The sequence below is a fragment of the Taurulus bubalis genome (genome assembly GCF_910589615.1).
Source record: "Taurulus bubalis genome assembly, chromosome: 2".
NCBI classification, from domain to species: Eukaryota; Metazoa; Chordata; class Actinopteri; order Perciformes; family Cottidae; genus Taurulus; species Taurulus bubalis.
In genome coordinates, this window is record NC_136590.1 from 45399488 (window position 1) to 45416588 (window position 17101).

A 17101-nucleotide genomic window follows, 5' to 3' on the forward strand; every position below is an offset into this window, starting at 1 on the left:
TAAACAGAAACAATGTTTCCAAGAGATTCTGAGAGGTTGAATCACTTCGTCCAACAGACTCAAAAGACGGGAAGTTTGGCAGTTTAACAAAAGAGACGCGATGTCCGTCTCTTCAAAGCTAAAAGACAAATGACATAACAGTGCAAAGAGATGGGGAGCAGATAGGTTGCAGAATAAATCCGAGCACAGCGAGGACGTAACAGCATGAGGCGGCAGCGCTCTGGAAGTACGCAACGAGCCGAGTGAACACAGGCCGGTTTTATGGAGGTACCTAAGAGGCTGTTTACGCCGCCTGTATAAAAAGCCAGTAAACTCACAAAGAGACGAAGGAAATCGTTAGTGCGTCGGTAAGTTTCAGACACCTTGATTTTATAGATCCGAGCTCTGAGCGTGGCATCATAAACAGGGTTTACAAACCATTTAATCTGCGATTAAAACCAAATAGGTTAACGGAGATTTTAATCTTTTTACGAGTCTGTCCGATCGAATTAATGTTCTCCGATGATTACAGAGCCGGGATCAGCCGATTCTTACCACGGACCGTTTCATGTTCTCTCTGCCTCCAACATTGTCTTGTTTTATTTATTTTTATATATATAAGTAAGCAGTAGGAGAGCGATTACAGATACACGGAGGAGCTGAAACCAGCGGCGAGAAGAGATGGAAAACCTGCAGACTTCGCCAAATGGTCGGGTGTGGTCGGGAGCCAGCATTAAGCAGCCGTTTCCCCTGGCGGTGCTCGGCTGGATTAGCGTCACGTCACAGCATCATGAGCCGTGACACAAGAATGCGTATGAAACAGACACACACACACACACACAGACAGAGACACAACACGTAGCAGTTGCTTCTGAATGAAACACGAGACGCGCTGAAATTACTGGAACCTCACGGATCCCCGGCCAGTGCAGCGAGCCCCAAATTCCCTTGTGACCGATTTATCGCTTTTTTTTTAGTCTGCACAAGTGTGTGTCTGTGTGTGTGTTTCATCTTAGCTAAACGCATTGAGATTTTAAACAAGAGCATTTTGAAATTTGAGCTGTTTCCCATACAATCAAGTAACAAGGGCGCACTCGTCTGTAATCCAAAGAAACACAAAAGAACATAAAGAGAACGAAGTGAAAGAACTGTTCAAATCCTTTACTTAAAGGACCTGGTTCTGAACCAGTCACAGTCTAGTCCTGGTCCACAATATACCTCAGTCTAGTCCTGGTCCTCTATAGACCTCAGTCTAGTCCTGGTCCACTATATACCTCAGTCTAGTCCTGGTCCACTATAGACCTCAGTCTAGTCCTGGTCCTCTATAGACCTCAGTCTAGTCCTAGTCCTCTATAGACCTCAGTCTAGTCCTGGTTCTCTATAGACCTCAGTCTAGTCTTGGTCCTCTATAGACCTCAGTCTAGTCCTGGTCCTCTATAGACCTCAGTCTAGTCTTGGTCCTCTATAGACCTCAGTCTAGTCCTGGTCCACTATATACCTCAGTCTAGTCCTGGTCCTCTATAGACCTCAGTCTAGTCCTGGTCCTCTATAGACCTCAGTCTAGTCTTGGTCCTCTATATACCTCAGTCTAGTCCTGGTCCTCTGTAGACCTCAGTCTAGTCCTGGTCCTCTGTAGACCTCAGTCTAGTCTTGGTCCACTATAGACCTCAGTCTAGTCCTGGTCCTCTATAGACCTCAGTCTAGTCCTGGTCCTCTGTAGACCTCAGTCTAGTCCTGGTTCTATGTAGACCTCCATCAGTAACCAGACCGTACAGAGTCCTTCTTAAAGGTCCTCATCAGAGCCGTGGACTAGACCCAGATCCGGCTTCACCTGCAGCCTCGGACCCGCAGTCGGAGACGCTACCCCTTTAGTCCACATGGGGCGCCAGAAACGACACACAATAAAAGCTTAGCTCCAGGAATGGGAGACATTGTCCTCCTCGTCTAATGGAGGTAAACATGTGTCTCTGCTGTCTATTATTGAATGAAAACACTACTTTCACAAGCTTCCTGTCTTTGTTCTCACACACACACGCTGCGCAGATGGGAACGAGGTGGACGCAGGCAAACACAACACATGCTCATGCACGCACAGGAAACTGAAGTGGGAGAGGGGACACGGCCGGATTTACCACCAGGGCTTCCTGCGTGGCCCTCGGGTGGCCGGTCACGGCGGCGGGTCTAAAAATAGTGCCGCTGCCGACAGGTGTGAACAGAACACACAGTCATGAGGCACATTTTAGTTCGCTTCTTACGGCACATTTGGGATTGTAAAATGAGTCAGGTCTTTTTTTTTTACACTTATTTACACTGTATAGGAATGCACCAATGCAACCGATACCCGGGCTTTAGGGCCTTTGGGGGCTTTAGGGAAGTCAGAACTGGGTTCTGTAGGGATTGGGCCCACAAAACACTCACCAGGGTTGAGATAAAGATCCTTTGATGATCACAACATTTTGCAGGATCATTTCTTTCCTCTTTGCCTTACAGGAAGTCCACCATTTGGGATTTTGTGTGCTTATTTTTGTTTTACTTTAGTGATGCACAAAAACCAACTGTTGCACCCTGGAACCACTCTTAGCATTCAGCCACTTGAAAACTTGGTGCACACATCGACACCTGTGGACATTGGGTTGGTTTCATGCTCCATAGCGCCCCCTAAGGCCTTAGTTGAGACAAAGTTCCTCTGAGGCTCATGAATTGTTGCTCCCAACCTTTTGGACACATTGCGGTTTATTTGCTCCGCCCAATCAGAAGTTGGTAATTTTAAATTGTTTACGTTTTTTTAATGTATTTTATGAAAACATGAGTTCAAGTTTCTGTCAAGTTCGAGTTCTGCTTCGTCTGTTATGCTTTGTCCATACATCTCACTTTATAACAAAGATTTACCTAAAATACCCCAAAAAGCGATCCCGCTAACCTCAGTTCACCTTTTTTGTGACGTAACGGACTCTGACTAAAAAGTTATATTTTTCAATAATGTCTTCCTTTTTTACTAGAAAATGGCCAGTGTCTGCATTTCACACCCCAAAATCTTTCTGGCCTCTTTAATTCTGTGCCTTGGCTTTGCGTCTGAGCGTTTGATCAGAGCTCCATGCACAACATTCTGCTCATGTATTTTTGTGGATCATTTTTATTGGGAACAAATCATTTTATTTTTCCTGGAAGCGAGGTGATTCGTTATGGGTCCACGAGACCCCCGTTAACCCGCCGCGCCGAACGCCTGCATGCACACAGACACCAACGGACGCACATTGGTTCACTTTTAAAAAATGCAGTCAGGTTCATAAACGTTAAAAAAAATTAAACTGGCGCTTTTTCACAGACGTGCTCTTAGACACCCAGAGGAATGTACTGCGAGGACCCCCCACTGTGCTCCAACTAGAAAAATAAAAGCATTGAGTCATTTCATATGCCTTGCCCTCTGAGTCTGCAGATTTTGCAAAGGTGTCAAATAGCTTGCATTGCTTCGTTTTCCTGCTTGAAGAGCCAGCGAGCGTTTAGTGCAGTCACCGCGAAACAAGGGAAGGTTTCACGACCGAGGGACTCTCTCAAATGAATGTTGAATAAATGGCGTTTTTTTTTTGTTTCAATCTCTCCGTGACTACAGGAGATGTGACTGATCAGTGCTCAGTCGGACATTTTGGTCCAAAGTGAGATCTCTGCAACTACGGCCATGAATTTTGGTTAAGACGTTCGTGGTCCCCAGAGTTTAAACCTAATGAACTCCAGAGATTACATTCACATTTTTACTTGTTTATCGCTTCAGTTCTTGACGAGAGACCTCTCAGAACTCCCATCAGCCAACAGGCTAAATGAATTACCTCTAAATGTGTAAAACTGTGCTCTGAAATGTCCTAAAATGGCCACCGTACAGATATAAACCCAGTTTTGAATCTGCCGACGTCCGGCCAATTGTCAAAACATATAGAGTTGTTTCTTGTTTAGCCAAACTCAAAAATGTTGGCAACTGTTGGTCCTGACAAGAATATTCATGGTCCCCAGGAGATGAATCCTAAAGTTCAGAGCGTAGCGTGCATTCAAATGGGAGCGTCTACAGTGCAGTCAGGACCGACCACATGGCCGACAGATGACACGCAAAAAGAACAAATGGAGTGGTTAGAGCTGGCTGGTCAACAAGTTCTGCTGTCTGGTGTGTGATGTCATCACGGCCTCGAGGTGCTACTACAGTGGCTAACAACACGACGTGTTCAAGCTCCATCTGAAGGACGTCTTCCTCTATTTCAGCCATGGCATTTTCAACAACCTCTGCAGTAACAGAAGCTGCACACGACTCTTATTCCTACGCTCAGGTCTCAGCATCCTCGTACCTTCAATGTCGGAACACCTTTACACACCATTCAGACAATAAGCACCTGCAGGAAGTGAGAAGTCATGTTGACCCGGCGGTCCCGTTTCCATCGTCCCAGATCTATTCGAGGTTCCAGGATAAAGACACCATGTTATCACACTGCCTGAGAGCTGCTCTTCTCCACACCGAGCCGGACGGTCAATACATGTCCACGTTTGAAACCTGAGTCGGGCTTTTGCTTCTTCTTTTTTTTTGCTCGGGACAATGAATGGAGTTTGGTTGCAAAGCGGTTATTATTAAGTGAGTTGAGCTCTCTGAGGAGTTGGAGGCTGGGGATAAAGGATTTATGGTCAGGTCTTTGAAAAAGAGGCACAAAGGAGGGAGAGTGTTCACCAATTTGTAAATGTGTCGTGACGAGTGTAAGCCGAACGTGAAGGACGAGAGCTGGACAGCTCACGAAGAAGAACGGCCGTCACGATGCTCCTGAAGACGATGTCTGCAAACGCTTTTGTTGGGATCTCGAAGATTTTTGGTTTCACCGTCACATCAGATAAAGAAAAGCAGCATTTTCTCACTATTTGAAATGCTTGGAAACGCGACTAAAGACGAGTAACAGTGGCAGAAACGTCAGAGATTAACATGATGATCAACGAAGAATATGTAGCCCTTCAAGCCCTAACCCTAACCCCTAATCCTATTTATTGTTTGAGTTGTGTTTAGAGGTTGTACATCGGGATTATATATTATTGTAGCCCTGATTTTTATGTTTAATTTGATATTTAACATGTTTGTTTTTTGGGGGGGAGGGATTTATACCATGATTCTTTCTTGATTTTCCTGATATAAAAGGGTCCCCCGATTGGGGGACGCTAGGGCTAAACAGGTTTTAAACAACCTTCTCGCCAACTATTTGAGATGTTGTGTAAATTATATGAATTATTATGAAGAATCTGCACCCCACTGAGCATTTAGGAATGCTTCTAGTGGAGTGACGAGTTCATTTAAAATCAATAATTATTAGGTAAAAAAACGTATGCATTAAGAAAAGAAGTGTGTGAATGCTGAAAGTTATGAATTTTGGGGGGAAAACATCAACTACGGTACAAATGGTGTGAACTAATCATCACGCCCCAAACACCTGCATTTACGTGCACTCCCCCACAACACACACACACACACACACACACACTGACCTGCTCAGACGGACCAGCACTCACCTGTCTGTCTGACGCCATGTGATGCTGAAGGGAGGTGTTAATCTTTACTTTCTCTCAGAGACAAGTGGGCCGGCTCATTCCAGCAGGTGACTGTTGAGCTCCTCGGCAGCTTCTTCCTCTCAGGTGCGACTGCTTCAGCGTTTATTTCCCAAAAAAAATCCAAAAAAACAAGGTAGGAATCCATCTGTGACGTCTGTTGTTTGTTAAACTTTGCAGAAATCGCAACGCCAGACTGTTGAATTCAGTGAACAAACAAAGAGGACGTAAAATCTCAATGTATAAGTATGTGTGTGTGTAATATGAACTGTACGAGATATTGTGGTATTATGCAAGTATTTAGGTACGAAAAACCTGCACATTTTATTTAAACGCACTAGAATTTAATTGCATGCAAATTATAAACCGGTCGTGAGTAAGTAAAGGTGGAACAATCGGTAATCTGAGCCGAGCTTTAAGAGCAGTAATCCAACGCCTGAATGCTTAAAAGGCAAAACAAGATGTGGTCAGGGTGATAAGGGATGTTTGCAGCCGTGTTACAATGAAACCTCAGAGAGAAAGGTGAATATTGCCTGTGTATGGAAAACTGCGTATGGTTATGTTAGAAATAATTAGATGTATAAAAGTGTGTTGTGTAAAGAAGACGTGACATCACTGCTGACACGGCACGACTGATTCTGTTTCATAAATATCAGACTATTGAGCTTTTAAACAGCGAATGACACAATCGTGCATGTTGGTCCTGCTTTTGTTCGCCGACATTGAAAATATTGTTTTTAGTTTTTGTTAATAGACATTTTTAGTTGCCCCATATTTTGAGTATATAACAAATATTTAAAATATATTGAATTTGGAGAGAATGTTTTTTCTGTTTGCGGTTTTTGTTCTCCATTTATTATGTTAAGAGGTTAACACCATTGGCAACCAGAGGCTAAAAATGTGGAAACAATTTCTAGAATGCAGCTTTAACACATGAAGCATAGACTTCTATACAACCGGAGGAGTCGCCTCCTGGTGGTCAGTAGAGAGAATGCAGCTTTACACATGAAGCATAGACTTCTATACAACTACAGGAGTCGCCTCCTGGTGGTCAGGAGAGAGAATGCAGCTTTAACACATGAAGCATAGACTTCTATACAACCAGAGGAGTCGCCTCCTGGTGGTCAGGAGAGAGACTGCAGCTTTAACACATGAAGCATATACTTCTATACAACCACAGGAGTCACCCCCTGTTGGTCAGGAGAGAGAATGCAGCTTTACACATGAAGCATAGACTTCTATACAACCAGAGGAGTCGCCTCCTGGTGGTCAGGAGAGAGAATGCAGCTTTACACATGAAGCATAGACTTCTATACAACCAGAGGAGTCGCCTCCTGGTGGTCAGGAGAGAGACTGCAGCTTTAACACATGAAGCATATACTTCTATACAACCAGAGGAGTCACCCCCTGTTGGTCAGGAGAGAGAATGCAGCTTTACACATGAAGCATAGGCTTCTATACAACCAAAGGAGTCGCCCCCTGATAGTCAGGAGAGAGAATGCAGCTTTACACATGAAGTATAGACTTCTATACAACCAAAGGAGTCGCCTCCTGGTGGTCAGGAGAGAGAAAGCAGCTTTACACATGAAGCAAAGACTTCTATACAACCAAAGGAGTCGCCTCCTGGTGGTCAGGAGAGAGAATGCAGCTTTAAGACATGAAGCATAGACTTCTATACAACCAGAGGAGTCACCCCCTGGTGGTCAGTAGAGAGAAAGCAGCTTTAACACATGAAGCACAAACTTCTATACAACCAAAGGAGTCGCCTCCTGGTGGTCAGGAGAGAGAATGCATGATTAACACATGAAGCATAGGCTTCTATACAACCAAAGGAGTCGCCCCCTGATGGTCAGGAGAGAGAATGCAGCTTTACACATGAAGTATAGACTTCTATACAACCAAAGGAGTCGCCTCCTGGTGGTCAGGAGAGAGAAAGCAGCTTTACACATGAAGCAAAGACTTCTATACAACCAAAGGAGTCGCCTCCTGGTGGTCAGGAGAGAGAATGCAGCTTTAAGACATGAAGCATAGACTTCTATACAACCAGAGGAGTCACCCCCTGGTGGTCAGTAGAGAGAAAGCAGCTTTAACACATGAAGCACAAACTTCTATACAACCAAAGGAGTCGCCTCCTGGTGGTCAGGAGAGAGAATGCAGCTTTAAGACATGAAGCATAGACTTCTATACAACCAGAGGAGTCACCCCTTGGTGGTCAGTAGAGAGAATGCAGCTTTAACACATGAAGCACATACTTCTATACAACCAGAGGAGTCACCCCCTGGTGGTCAGTAGAGAGAATGCAGCGTCAACAGATGAAGTTTGAAGTTAAAATCCTGCATCTGGTTTCAAGTTCTTCCTCTTTAAAAGCTAACAAGCTATTTCTGATGCAGCAAACTAAAACCAAACACGTTGGCGCTCTGGTCCACTTGGCGCTTTGAAGTTCGGATAAACCATTAACCTTCAGATACAAATCCTGACTCGATCATGTAGAAACATCTCAAGTCTCAGCCCTCTGGCCCGGAAACAGCACGAGGAGAACTTCCAGTACTGGTTTCTATAAAATATGATATAAGTGGAGCGGTTGCAACCCGGCTGCCAAACAGTTCACTTGACAAGCGAGTGAGCGGTTAAGGGACTTGTTAAGATGGAAATGTATTCATGCAGCGTTGAGGTTTTGAAGGTCATTAGAGGTGGCAGAAAGCTCCGGGGCTGAGCCGAGACCAGCCACCCGTGTACACGGTTCTGTCCCAGTGAACCACAGATGGGTGGCACAATGTCATTTGCAGTAAGTGAGCATGTAATGGAGTTGTAAGTGCCCCGAGCGGCAGAGGAAACGAGCCAGTTGCTTAAAGTTGTTTCCAGAGTTCACCCCTCGATTGTCAGCGGGGAGACGACGGGCCTTTCGTCTGCGTCCAGAACACAAAGAAAATACAAAAACCTCAAAAGAAATATCAAGTGTCGTGTCTTTGAGAGAGTGCAGTGGAAACTTTATGCCAAAGGTCAGGATGTGTTGAGGTTGTAAAGGGTTGTTCTTCGTGGACGTCTTGTTTTGTACACAGAGCTGCTTGTTTCAGGTCATAAGCCCCGAATGGGCTGAGTGACTGTGCAGAAAACAGCTCAACCTAGTGGGTCAACACAGAGAACCATCCGGGCTCTCGCACGGCGCAGGAAAGAAAAGTACGAATAACTTCATCAACGCAGCTTTTTATTAATGCTCAGCGTGACGAGTTCCATGTTCAAATAAAATATTCCCACGTATTACAGTAGAATACAGTATATTTAGTCCAACTGCAAGTGGTGGAAATTCCTCCTCGGGATCTTGAACCATTTAAAAAAACATTCAGTGTTGATTAAAAACTCTTTTCACGGCCCAGTACTCCAGATGCTATTATGGTCTAAATCACTCCGACAACAGTTACGTCACGTTAAAAAATGTAGAATTAATAGTGGATTAAATTGTGTCTTGAGTTTATTAGCCTACCACATGCAACAAGATGAGAGTATCTGAATTTCACTTGTATGCCCTGGTTCAGACACTTGAAGAGCTCAGACTTTACTCCTTTATTCATGTCTTTTAATTTCTTTGTTCGAGTCCCGTTAGTCCAGATAAAATCACAGCGGAATTACTACATGAACAGTAGCTTCATCACCATCAAACCGCATTTAATTTTATTAACGTAATTGAAAATAAATGATGAAAAAATTCCATGATATACTAATTCTAGGTATTATATGTTTCCGTCTTCATGTTTCATGGATTAGCAATTCGTAAAACAAGTATCAGCCGATTATTTTCTCAATGATACATTGGCTAATAAAATCTCATAACACTTTTCAAAAATAATTCTCTCTGGAGACATTGTTTGGTTTGGCTGTTCTGGGCTACCGTAGAATCTGGATCCAGAAGAAAAGTTAGAGGATCAACTAAATTCATCCTCTCAGGATCAATATTTGTGCAAAATGTTATGGCAATTCATCTAGTAGTTGTCGAGATATTTCATTGCAAAGCCCACAAAAAAAAAAATGAATTCAACAGCAGACCGATACTGAAAATAAAGGCCTTCACACAACGGGGGATATGATGAATGAATAAACAATTACAAAAATGCACAACATACGCCTGGGAATATTATATGTCTCTGGCTTTTATTGTGAAAGGTAACAGAGGAAGGAGTGGCATGTGCGGCCTTTGTCGAGGTTGAAAGGAGCAATAAAGTATATTGTTGCTTTAGAAATATCGGTGGAACTAAAACCCCTTCCAGCACAACCTGACTGTTGATGCATTTATTCGCGAAAAGCTCCTAAAAATCGTAATTTTCTTGCAAAAACTATGATATAGCTTTTTCGATATGTTTATGTTATTTATGTTGTAGAAGAAGAAAAAACGCCCTGATGTGCAAAGTTTCCTTAAAGCAGCAACTTTTTTGACGTAAAGATAACTGCATGTTTTTAATCTTCTAAACTTCTCCTGCAGGTCGACTTCAGGCCGACGGCCCCTGAACGCCACACTCGCTCTCACGCGTCTCTTTTGGTTTTCCAGAAGGACGCTGCGCTTTTCTCTTCTTCTTTTCTCCCTTTGTCCACGTCCGGGGCAGTTAGGAAGGGATTATGGGAAGCTAATAGGACGTTATTTCTATGACCTCATGGCGTGAGCTGCACAGTCTGGCAGCGGGGACGGCGGCGGCCGCCAGGAGAAAGTGGAGTCTGTGACCGGAGCCCAGTTCACTCAGTCAGATAGCGGTGATTCAAACCCCATTTGTTTTGGGCGTATAGAGGATGCTCTCAGTGGTTTGGCTGTGATTGATCCTTCCTCTGCCCGTGATCGCACCGTGACACTATTCCAGTTTCCACATCCCCCCTGTTAACGGAGACCAGTCCAGTCCTGTGGCGCTTCCCATACTGGCCCTCTGACAGTTCTCTGACCTCCACCCAGATAAAGAGAAGTAGGTCTTGGGCCATTGCTTTGGACAACAGCAAACCGTTGTGTGTTTACAGAGAGTGTAACGCGACTTATCGACTGCGGCACGGCAGCAGACCCCTCGCCACCACACACATTGTTTTGTTTAAATGCAATTAAAGTGTGACATCTGTCTGTTTGATGCATTAAAGCAAAGCTTTTAAAGTTCTGCACAGTAGAGACAGTACTTTTAATCAGTTTATTCCTTCGTGGCTTTGGCCCAAAAGGGAATTTGATAACAAAAAGAATACACCTCCAGATAAATCAAAGCTCCGCCAATATAAACTAAGCGGGAGACAAAATACAAAAGAAAAATGTGAATGAAGGTATGACGCATGACGGAAAATACATCTAAAACTAAGAACAAGCAACAGGATGATTGCTGTTCTTGTATTCAAAGTGCTGCTCATTATGTTTTTATAGTAGACGCTACAGGACGGAGAGGTCGGAGGTTTCCAGTGTTTCTGATACATGGAAGACGCTGCTGGTTGTTTCCTCCGTAAATAATGTCCGGGGAAAAAGAAAAGACTCGGAAAATGGGCAAGACGGGGTTTATTGTCTGTTATCTGTATCAGAGCAACGGGGAAAGCTCTTCTGCAGTATCCTGAAGGATCTTTGTAGACGTTGCCGCTTCAAAACATTCTGTAATTAAAACACGTTTATCAAGATGCCTGTTAGTTGTACTGCAGAACAACTTCTGTGTCAATCTTCTGCATGCCATGCAATGGTGGACTTGACATGCAGGTCAGCGATAACACAGCGTTCAGTCTCGTGTGACGTCGTCTGTCTGCTGCTGCACTCGTGACCTTCACGGCTCTGATGACCTTCTCTCGATCGTTTGGCTCAGCTTGACTGCAAAGCGACCAACTGCTCTCAGTCCAAATTGATAAATGTTAGAAAGTTGGGACTCTGATCGGGGATTGATTTGGGTTGCGATGTAAATGCGGTTAAATTGATTATTGATTCCACAGATTAAGATACACCAATAGACACATTTGGGACCTCAGATTGGGAATCACATCTAAATCTCAACAAACTGGAACAGAAAAGTTCGTATAGACCTTTTTGCAGCCGAAGTCATTAAAAATATACGTTCGTATGTTCGCAATGGAAATGGGGTTTTGCAGCTGTTTCCTTGTATAACCCTTCAATTTAACTTGTGTCACTTTTAAATACAGAGTAATCTGTGTTTCTTATTTGAGGTTCTCCATCTTTGGGGGTAGATGCTCTTCCATCGCTTGACAACCTTTTGCAGCCCGCCGTCGTTCCGTTGCAGAACCGTAAAAGGGTCGACTACTACAATAAATAATCAGAGTGCTGGTCTTCATATGTTGTCTAATTATCAAAATACACGTTTAGTTTATTTCTTTGTGGATACTTAAAAAACACAATGTCGAGAACTTATAGATTTCCTTCTCTGGTGCCCTCTACTGGCAGTATCAAATAATATTGTGGCAATTTTAATGCGGAATCGGTATTGCCTGATACCAACCACGCTGGTGAATGAAACGTCTAAATGTGCTTTGCTACCATCCCCTACAGGCTCTGGAAGATGAATAAACAATATACAACAGTGAGCCCCTCCGATGACGTCACCGTTAAGACCGAGAATGGACCTCAACCGAAGAAATACCGCTACATACGCAAAGAGGGCAGCTGCAACGTGGTGTTCCGCCACGTTCCCGAGGAGTGGCTGCTGTTCGTGACGGACATATTCACCACCTTGGTGGAGATCAGGTGGAGGGTGATGTTCCTGATCTTCGCCCTGTCTTACATCCTGTCTTGGCTTTTCTTCGGCATCATCTACTGGGTCATCGCTCTTGCTAACGGCGACACCAGAAACGTCACGAGTGCACCCTGCATGTACGAGGTGCGCAGCTTCACGGCGGCGTTCCTCTTCTCCCTGGAAACCCAAACCACCATCGGCTACGGTTTCAGGGGGATGTCCGAGAACTGCATGATCGCCATCATCGTCGTCACCGTGCAAGATGTCATCAGCTGCTTCATTGACACGTTCGTCATCGGAATCGTGGTCGCCAAAATGGCCTCGGCCCGGAAGAGGGCGCAGACGGTGGGCTTCAGCAACTGCGCCGTCATAAATCTCCGCGACAGCTACCTGTGTCTTTCCTGGCGGGTCGGGGACTTCCGCCGGCACCACCTGGTGGAGGGGACGGCTCGCGCTCAGATCGTCCGCTCCACAGTGCACGCCACGGGCAAAATGGACGTGACCTACGAAGACATGGTCATCCAGCAGCGGGACATCATCCTGGTCACGCCCACCACCATGTTCCACAGGATCGAACCCGGCAGCCCGCTGTACAACATGAGCTTGGTGGATCTGCGGAAAGCAGACTTTGAGCTGGTGGTGTCGTTCACCTACACGGACGACTCCTCCGGTATGCTGCACCAGACCCGCACCTCGTACACGCCGGCTGAAATCCTCTGGGGTCAGCTGTTCCAGGAGATGATCAGGGTCAGCAGGAGGAACTACCGGGTGGATTACACCTTGTTCAACCACACCGCCAAGGTGCTGGTGCCCGAGGTCAGCGCCGAGGAGTACGAGCACAAGAAGCAGTGGCGGCCCTCTCCCCGGCATTCCCCGCGACTTTCACCCAAATCTTCCCCGCGACCTTCACTCAGATCTTCCCCGTGCACCTCCCCAAGGTCACAGCCGCGAAATCACCACGAAAAGCATCTGAAACCGCCAACGGTAACGGTGGAACTTGTGAACGATAGGTGTCCCGAACCAACCGTTTCAATATCTCAAGCAGACGATCAACATCAAGACCGGTTGACTCTGCCCAATGACCTCACACATATAGAAATATAAAAGCAGAACCGTGATGTTTGAGGCCGCCATGCATTAAAACACTGTGTTAATTGTCCATTTTTTTTTCAAAGAAGCGACTGCTAAAGCGGAATATTGAGGATGCTACTGAATCTCATTTACTAGAAGAAACAGAGAGAAAAAAAGGTTTGGGTTTTCTGTTTGACCTTTTTAAAGTGATACTTCAGCTGAAATCTGTCTTGAGTCTCAAAGACTGAATGAACCGTTGGAGGCTTGAAAGATGGCGCCTGGCAAATCCGTTCCAATGAGAGCTGCTCATCAGGAACGTAGTCTATTGAAGGGCTGTTCCTTAGTCGTGGTTTTCAAAATCAGTACAGGCTTTACGCTATGTGTAGCAAGCTAGCAAGAGCGCTAGCAAAAGGTAGCCTACCAATGACTTACGCAGTCTTGTGACCATCGCCTTGCAGATCGTAGCATCTCCTAACCCGCCGTTAAAAAGCTACACCTTCTAGTGCTGAAGACGGAAGGATTGACAAAAATTTTACCACCATTAAACTTCCATAGTTTCACAGTACGGTCACACCAGTGACTCCATGCGGTTTTAACACGCTCACAAAGACAAAGCTAGCATGTTGATGTTTAGCAGATATGTTGTTTACCTTGTTCGGCATCTTAGTTTGGCTTGTTAGCGTGCTAACATTAACCGATTAACATTGAAAACTGAAGCCGATGGGAATGTCATTCATTTGCAGGTAAGAAACCAAAGTATTTAGTTTGTTTTTAATATATTTACAAGATTATGCCGCTGTTAGCTTCATGGTGGAGCTAAAGGAGCTCTGTCTGATGGTGAAGATCCACCGAATCGGCCAACAAACAGAAAGGCGCTTTGCTTCAACATGGCAGCCGGGTGACAAACTTTCTAACTTTACAGCTAAACAGTACATTAAAATATGTTTCTGAATACATTTGAGGCGAGAAATAAACAATGCAATAACAGAATATCGATTGACTTTTTAATCAGCGCTTCCTAGTTTGACCGGAGTTTCATGGACAAACTTAATTTGCCTTGAGGTTGAATTGATTCTGCTAATTTAAAAATGGCGAATGCTCACTCAATTTGCCGTGTCGTACCCATCATGCAACGGTGCGACCGGCTCTCTTGCTCTCCATAGAAATGAATGGAAAGGATTTTGGTGCATATCCACCTTATGACTCAAAATGTAAAGTGCAACAGGGATTCAGACTGTTGGGGGAGGGATGCCGACGAGCTCGGCAAGGCTGTGTGTGAGGAAACGAACAAAGGCGTTGAGCCATAAGTGTAAAGGATGAACAGAGGAGGCAGAGGAGTGTGATGCTGCAGGCTTGAGGAGCGTAGACGGATATTTTGAGTGATGAGACTGAAAACTTTTTGCAGCCACCTTTCAAGCCTCCAGGTACTCAGTACTTGGCACACAGAATATAAATACTGGCATTGGAGTTATACATATATATATACATATATATATATATATATATATATATATATATATATATATATATATATATATATACACTCACATATATATATATATATATATATATATATATATATATATATATATATATATATATATATATAATGTACAGAGGCTCGCTATTTGTAATATAGATACAGTTTAATGAATTCATTATTTATAGGGTGATTGAAATATTCAAATTGCGGTGATTTTGAGGGGAAGCAATGAAAGAAAAAAATTAGATTTAAGTGCTCTTTTTTAAACTTTATATCGTAAATGGTTTCATCAACTGCGTTTTTCCCAAATTACTAAATTTATTTTAAATCTCGATCTTTTAAGGCAACATGGACGACAAGGTCCTGGGCTGAGGAAGCTCATGTGATACGATCAAAAGCTCCAGAGCGGTTACTAAATGGACCTTGTGGTGGGATTTTCTTGTCAACTATTTATATATAAAAAAAGATTTGTAAATAGAAATTATGTGGAAGGAAAAGGAGTATTTTACTTCCTACATTACACTAAAGTTTAATATATCGATAGTGTTTTTTTTGCTGTTTTTAAAGGTTGCATTAAAGCAAAGTGAGCTTTTTAGCTGTTCTAATATTTACCTTTTCACACGTAGTCATTCTATCCACATTACTGATGATTATGTATCGAACATAAATACAAAATATACAGACAAAGAACCAATAGTCATTGTCGCAATATCGATATTGAGGTATTTGGTAGAAAATATTGTGATATTTTATTCACAGGGACGACTGACGTACTTTATTGTGAGTAAAATCATGATGTTTATGTGGCAAACGTGTAAAAGGTTTTCTTGATGTTTGTGGTGGAGGATTCCCATTTGTTTAGTACTTAAAAACCAGTTCACACAAAATAAACTTTATTGACGTATATATATGTTTTATTTCCTTGAATATCTTATGAACAAAAAAATAATGAAGATCTTTTGTCACAAATTGATCAAATGTATTTCTAATTTTGTTCATTTAGCATCATTTAGCATAGATTTTAATAGAACATCAGAACAATATATTGCTCATACGACTATACCAGTGTCCACAACTTCAATAAAGTGATGTTTAAATGTCTGGTCTGTGTCTTCTCTTCCTCTGACTGTCTGTCCGAGGTCCTCATGGTTCTTGTCCAAGAACAAAAGCTCGGGTCGGGTCGGTCACTTTGATGTCAGACAGGTCAAAATAACCAGAAGCTCCTTCAGAACTTTGATTTGCATGTTTAATCCTGTTAAAACATCCAAAATAGATCAATCAAAAGCTCATGATGTCATTCAGGCATGAGACCAGGACAGTGATGATGCCCTTACTATTATTATGATTTATTATCTGTCCATTCACCAACTCTAGCCGGCTTCTGACCGGCACACCGACTCGTCATGGTGTTTTAAATATATGAGGTAATCGATTCATTAACCATCACAGAGTAAATTATGTTTTATCCTCCAGTATCCGATCATGTGACTTTATAAACAACCAATCAGTGTTTAGACCAGCAGGAGGAGAGCTAGTATCGCTAGCAGCACTGCTAACAGAGAACCAACATGAGGATAGCTAGCTACGTTAGCAGCACCGCTAATGGAGAACCAACAGGAGGATAGCTAGCTATGTTAGCAGCACCGCTAACGGAGAACCAACAGGAGGAGAGCTAGTGATGTTAGCAGCACCGCTAATGGAGAACCAACAAGAGGAGAGCTAGTGATGCTAGCAGCACCGCTAACGTAGAACCAACAGGAGGAGAGTTAGTAATGTTAGCAGCACCGCTAACGGAGAACCAACAGGAGGATAGCTAGCTACGTTAGCAGCACCGCGAACGGAGAACCAACAGGAGGGGAGCTAGTAATGCTAGCAGCACCGCTAATGGAGAACCAACAAGAAGAGAGCTAGTAATGTTAGCAGCACCGCTAACGTAGAACCAACAGGAGGAGAGCTAGTAACGTTAGCAGCACCGCTAACGGACAACCAACAGGAGGAGAGTTAGTAATGTTAGCAGCACCGCTAACGGAGAACCAACAGGAGGATAGCTAGCTACGTTAGCAGCACCGCGAACGGAGAACCAACAGGAGGAGAGCTAGTAACGTTAGCAGCACCGCTAACGGAGAACCAACAGGAGGAGAGCTAGTAACGTTAGCAGCACCACTAACGGAGAACCAACAGGAGGAGAGCTAGTAACGTTAGCAGCACCGCTAACAGAGAAGCAACAGGAGGAGAGCTAGTAATGTTAGCAGCACCGCTAACAGAGAACCAACAGGAGGAGAGCTAGTAATGTTAGCAGCACTGCTAATGGAGAAGCAAC

General features: G+C 43.9%; 1 protein-coding gene across 1 annotated transcript; it reads left to right on the forward strand.

The window, feature by feature from the left end:
- Nucleotides 1-12050: 12050 nt before the first annotated feature.
- Nucleotides 12051-13331, forward strand: kcnj16a (potassium inwardly rectifying channel subfamily J member 16a; the record flags this gene model as incomplete). The annotated part of the gene is made up of 1 exon (XM_079235929.1): nucleotides 12051-13331. The coding sequence occupies exon 1, from the start codon at nucleotides 12054-12056 to the stop codon at nucleotides 13329-13331; it is 1278 nt and encodes a 425-aa protein (XP_079092055.1). The 5' UTR covers nucleotides 12051-12053.
- Between the last annotated feature and the right edge of the window lie 3770 nt (nucleotides 13332-17101).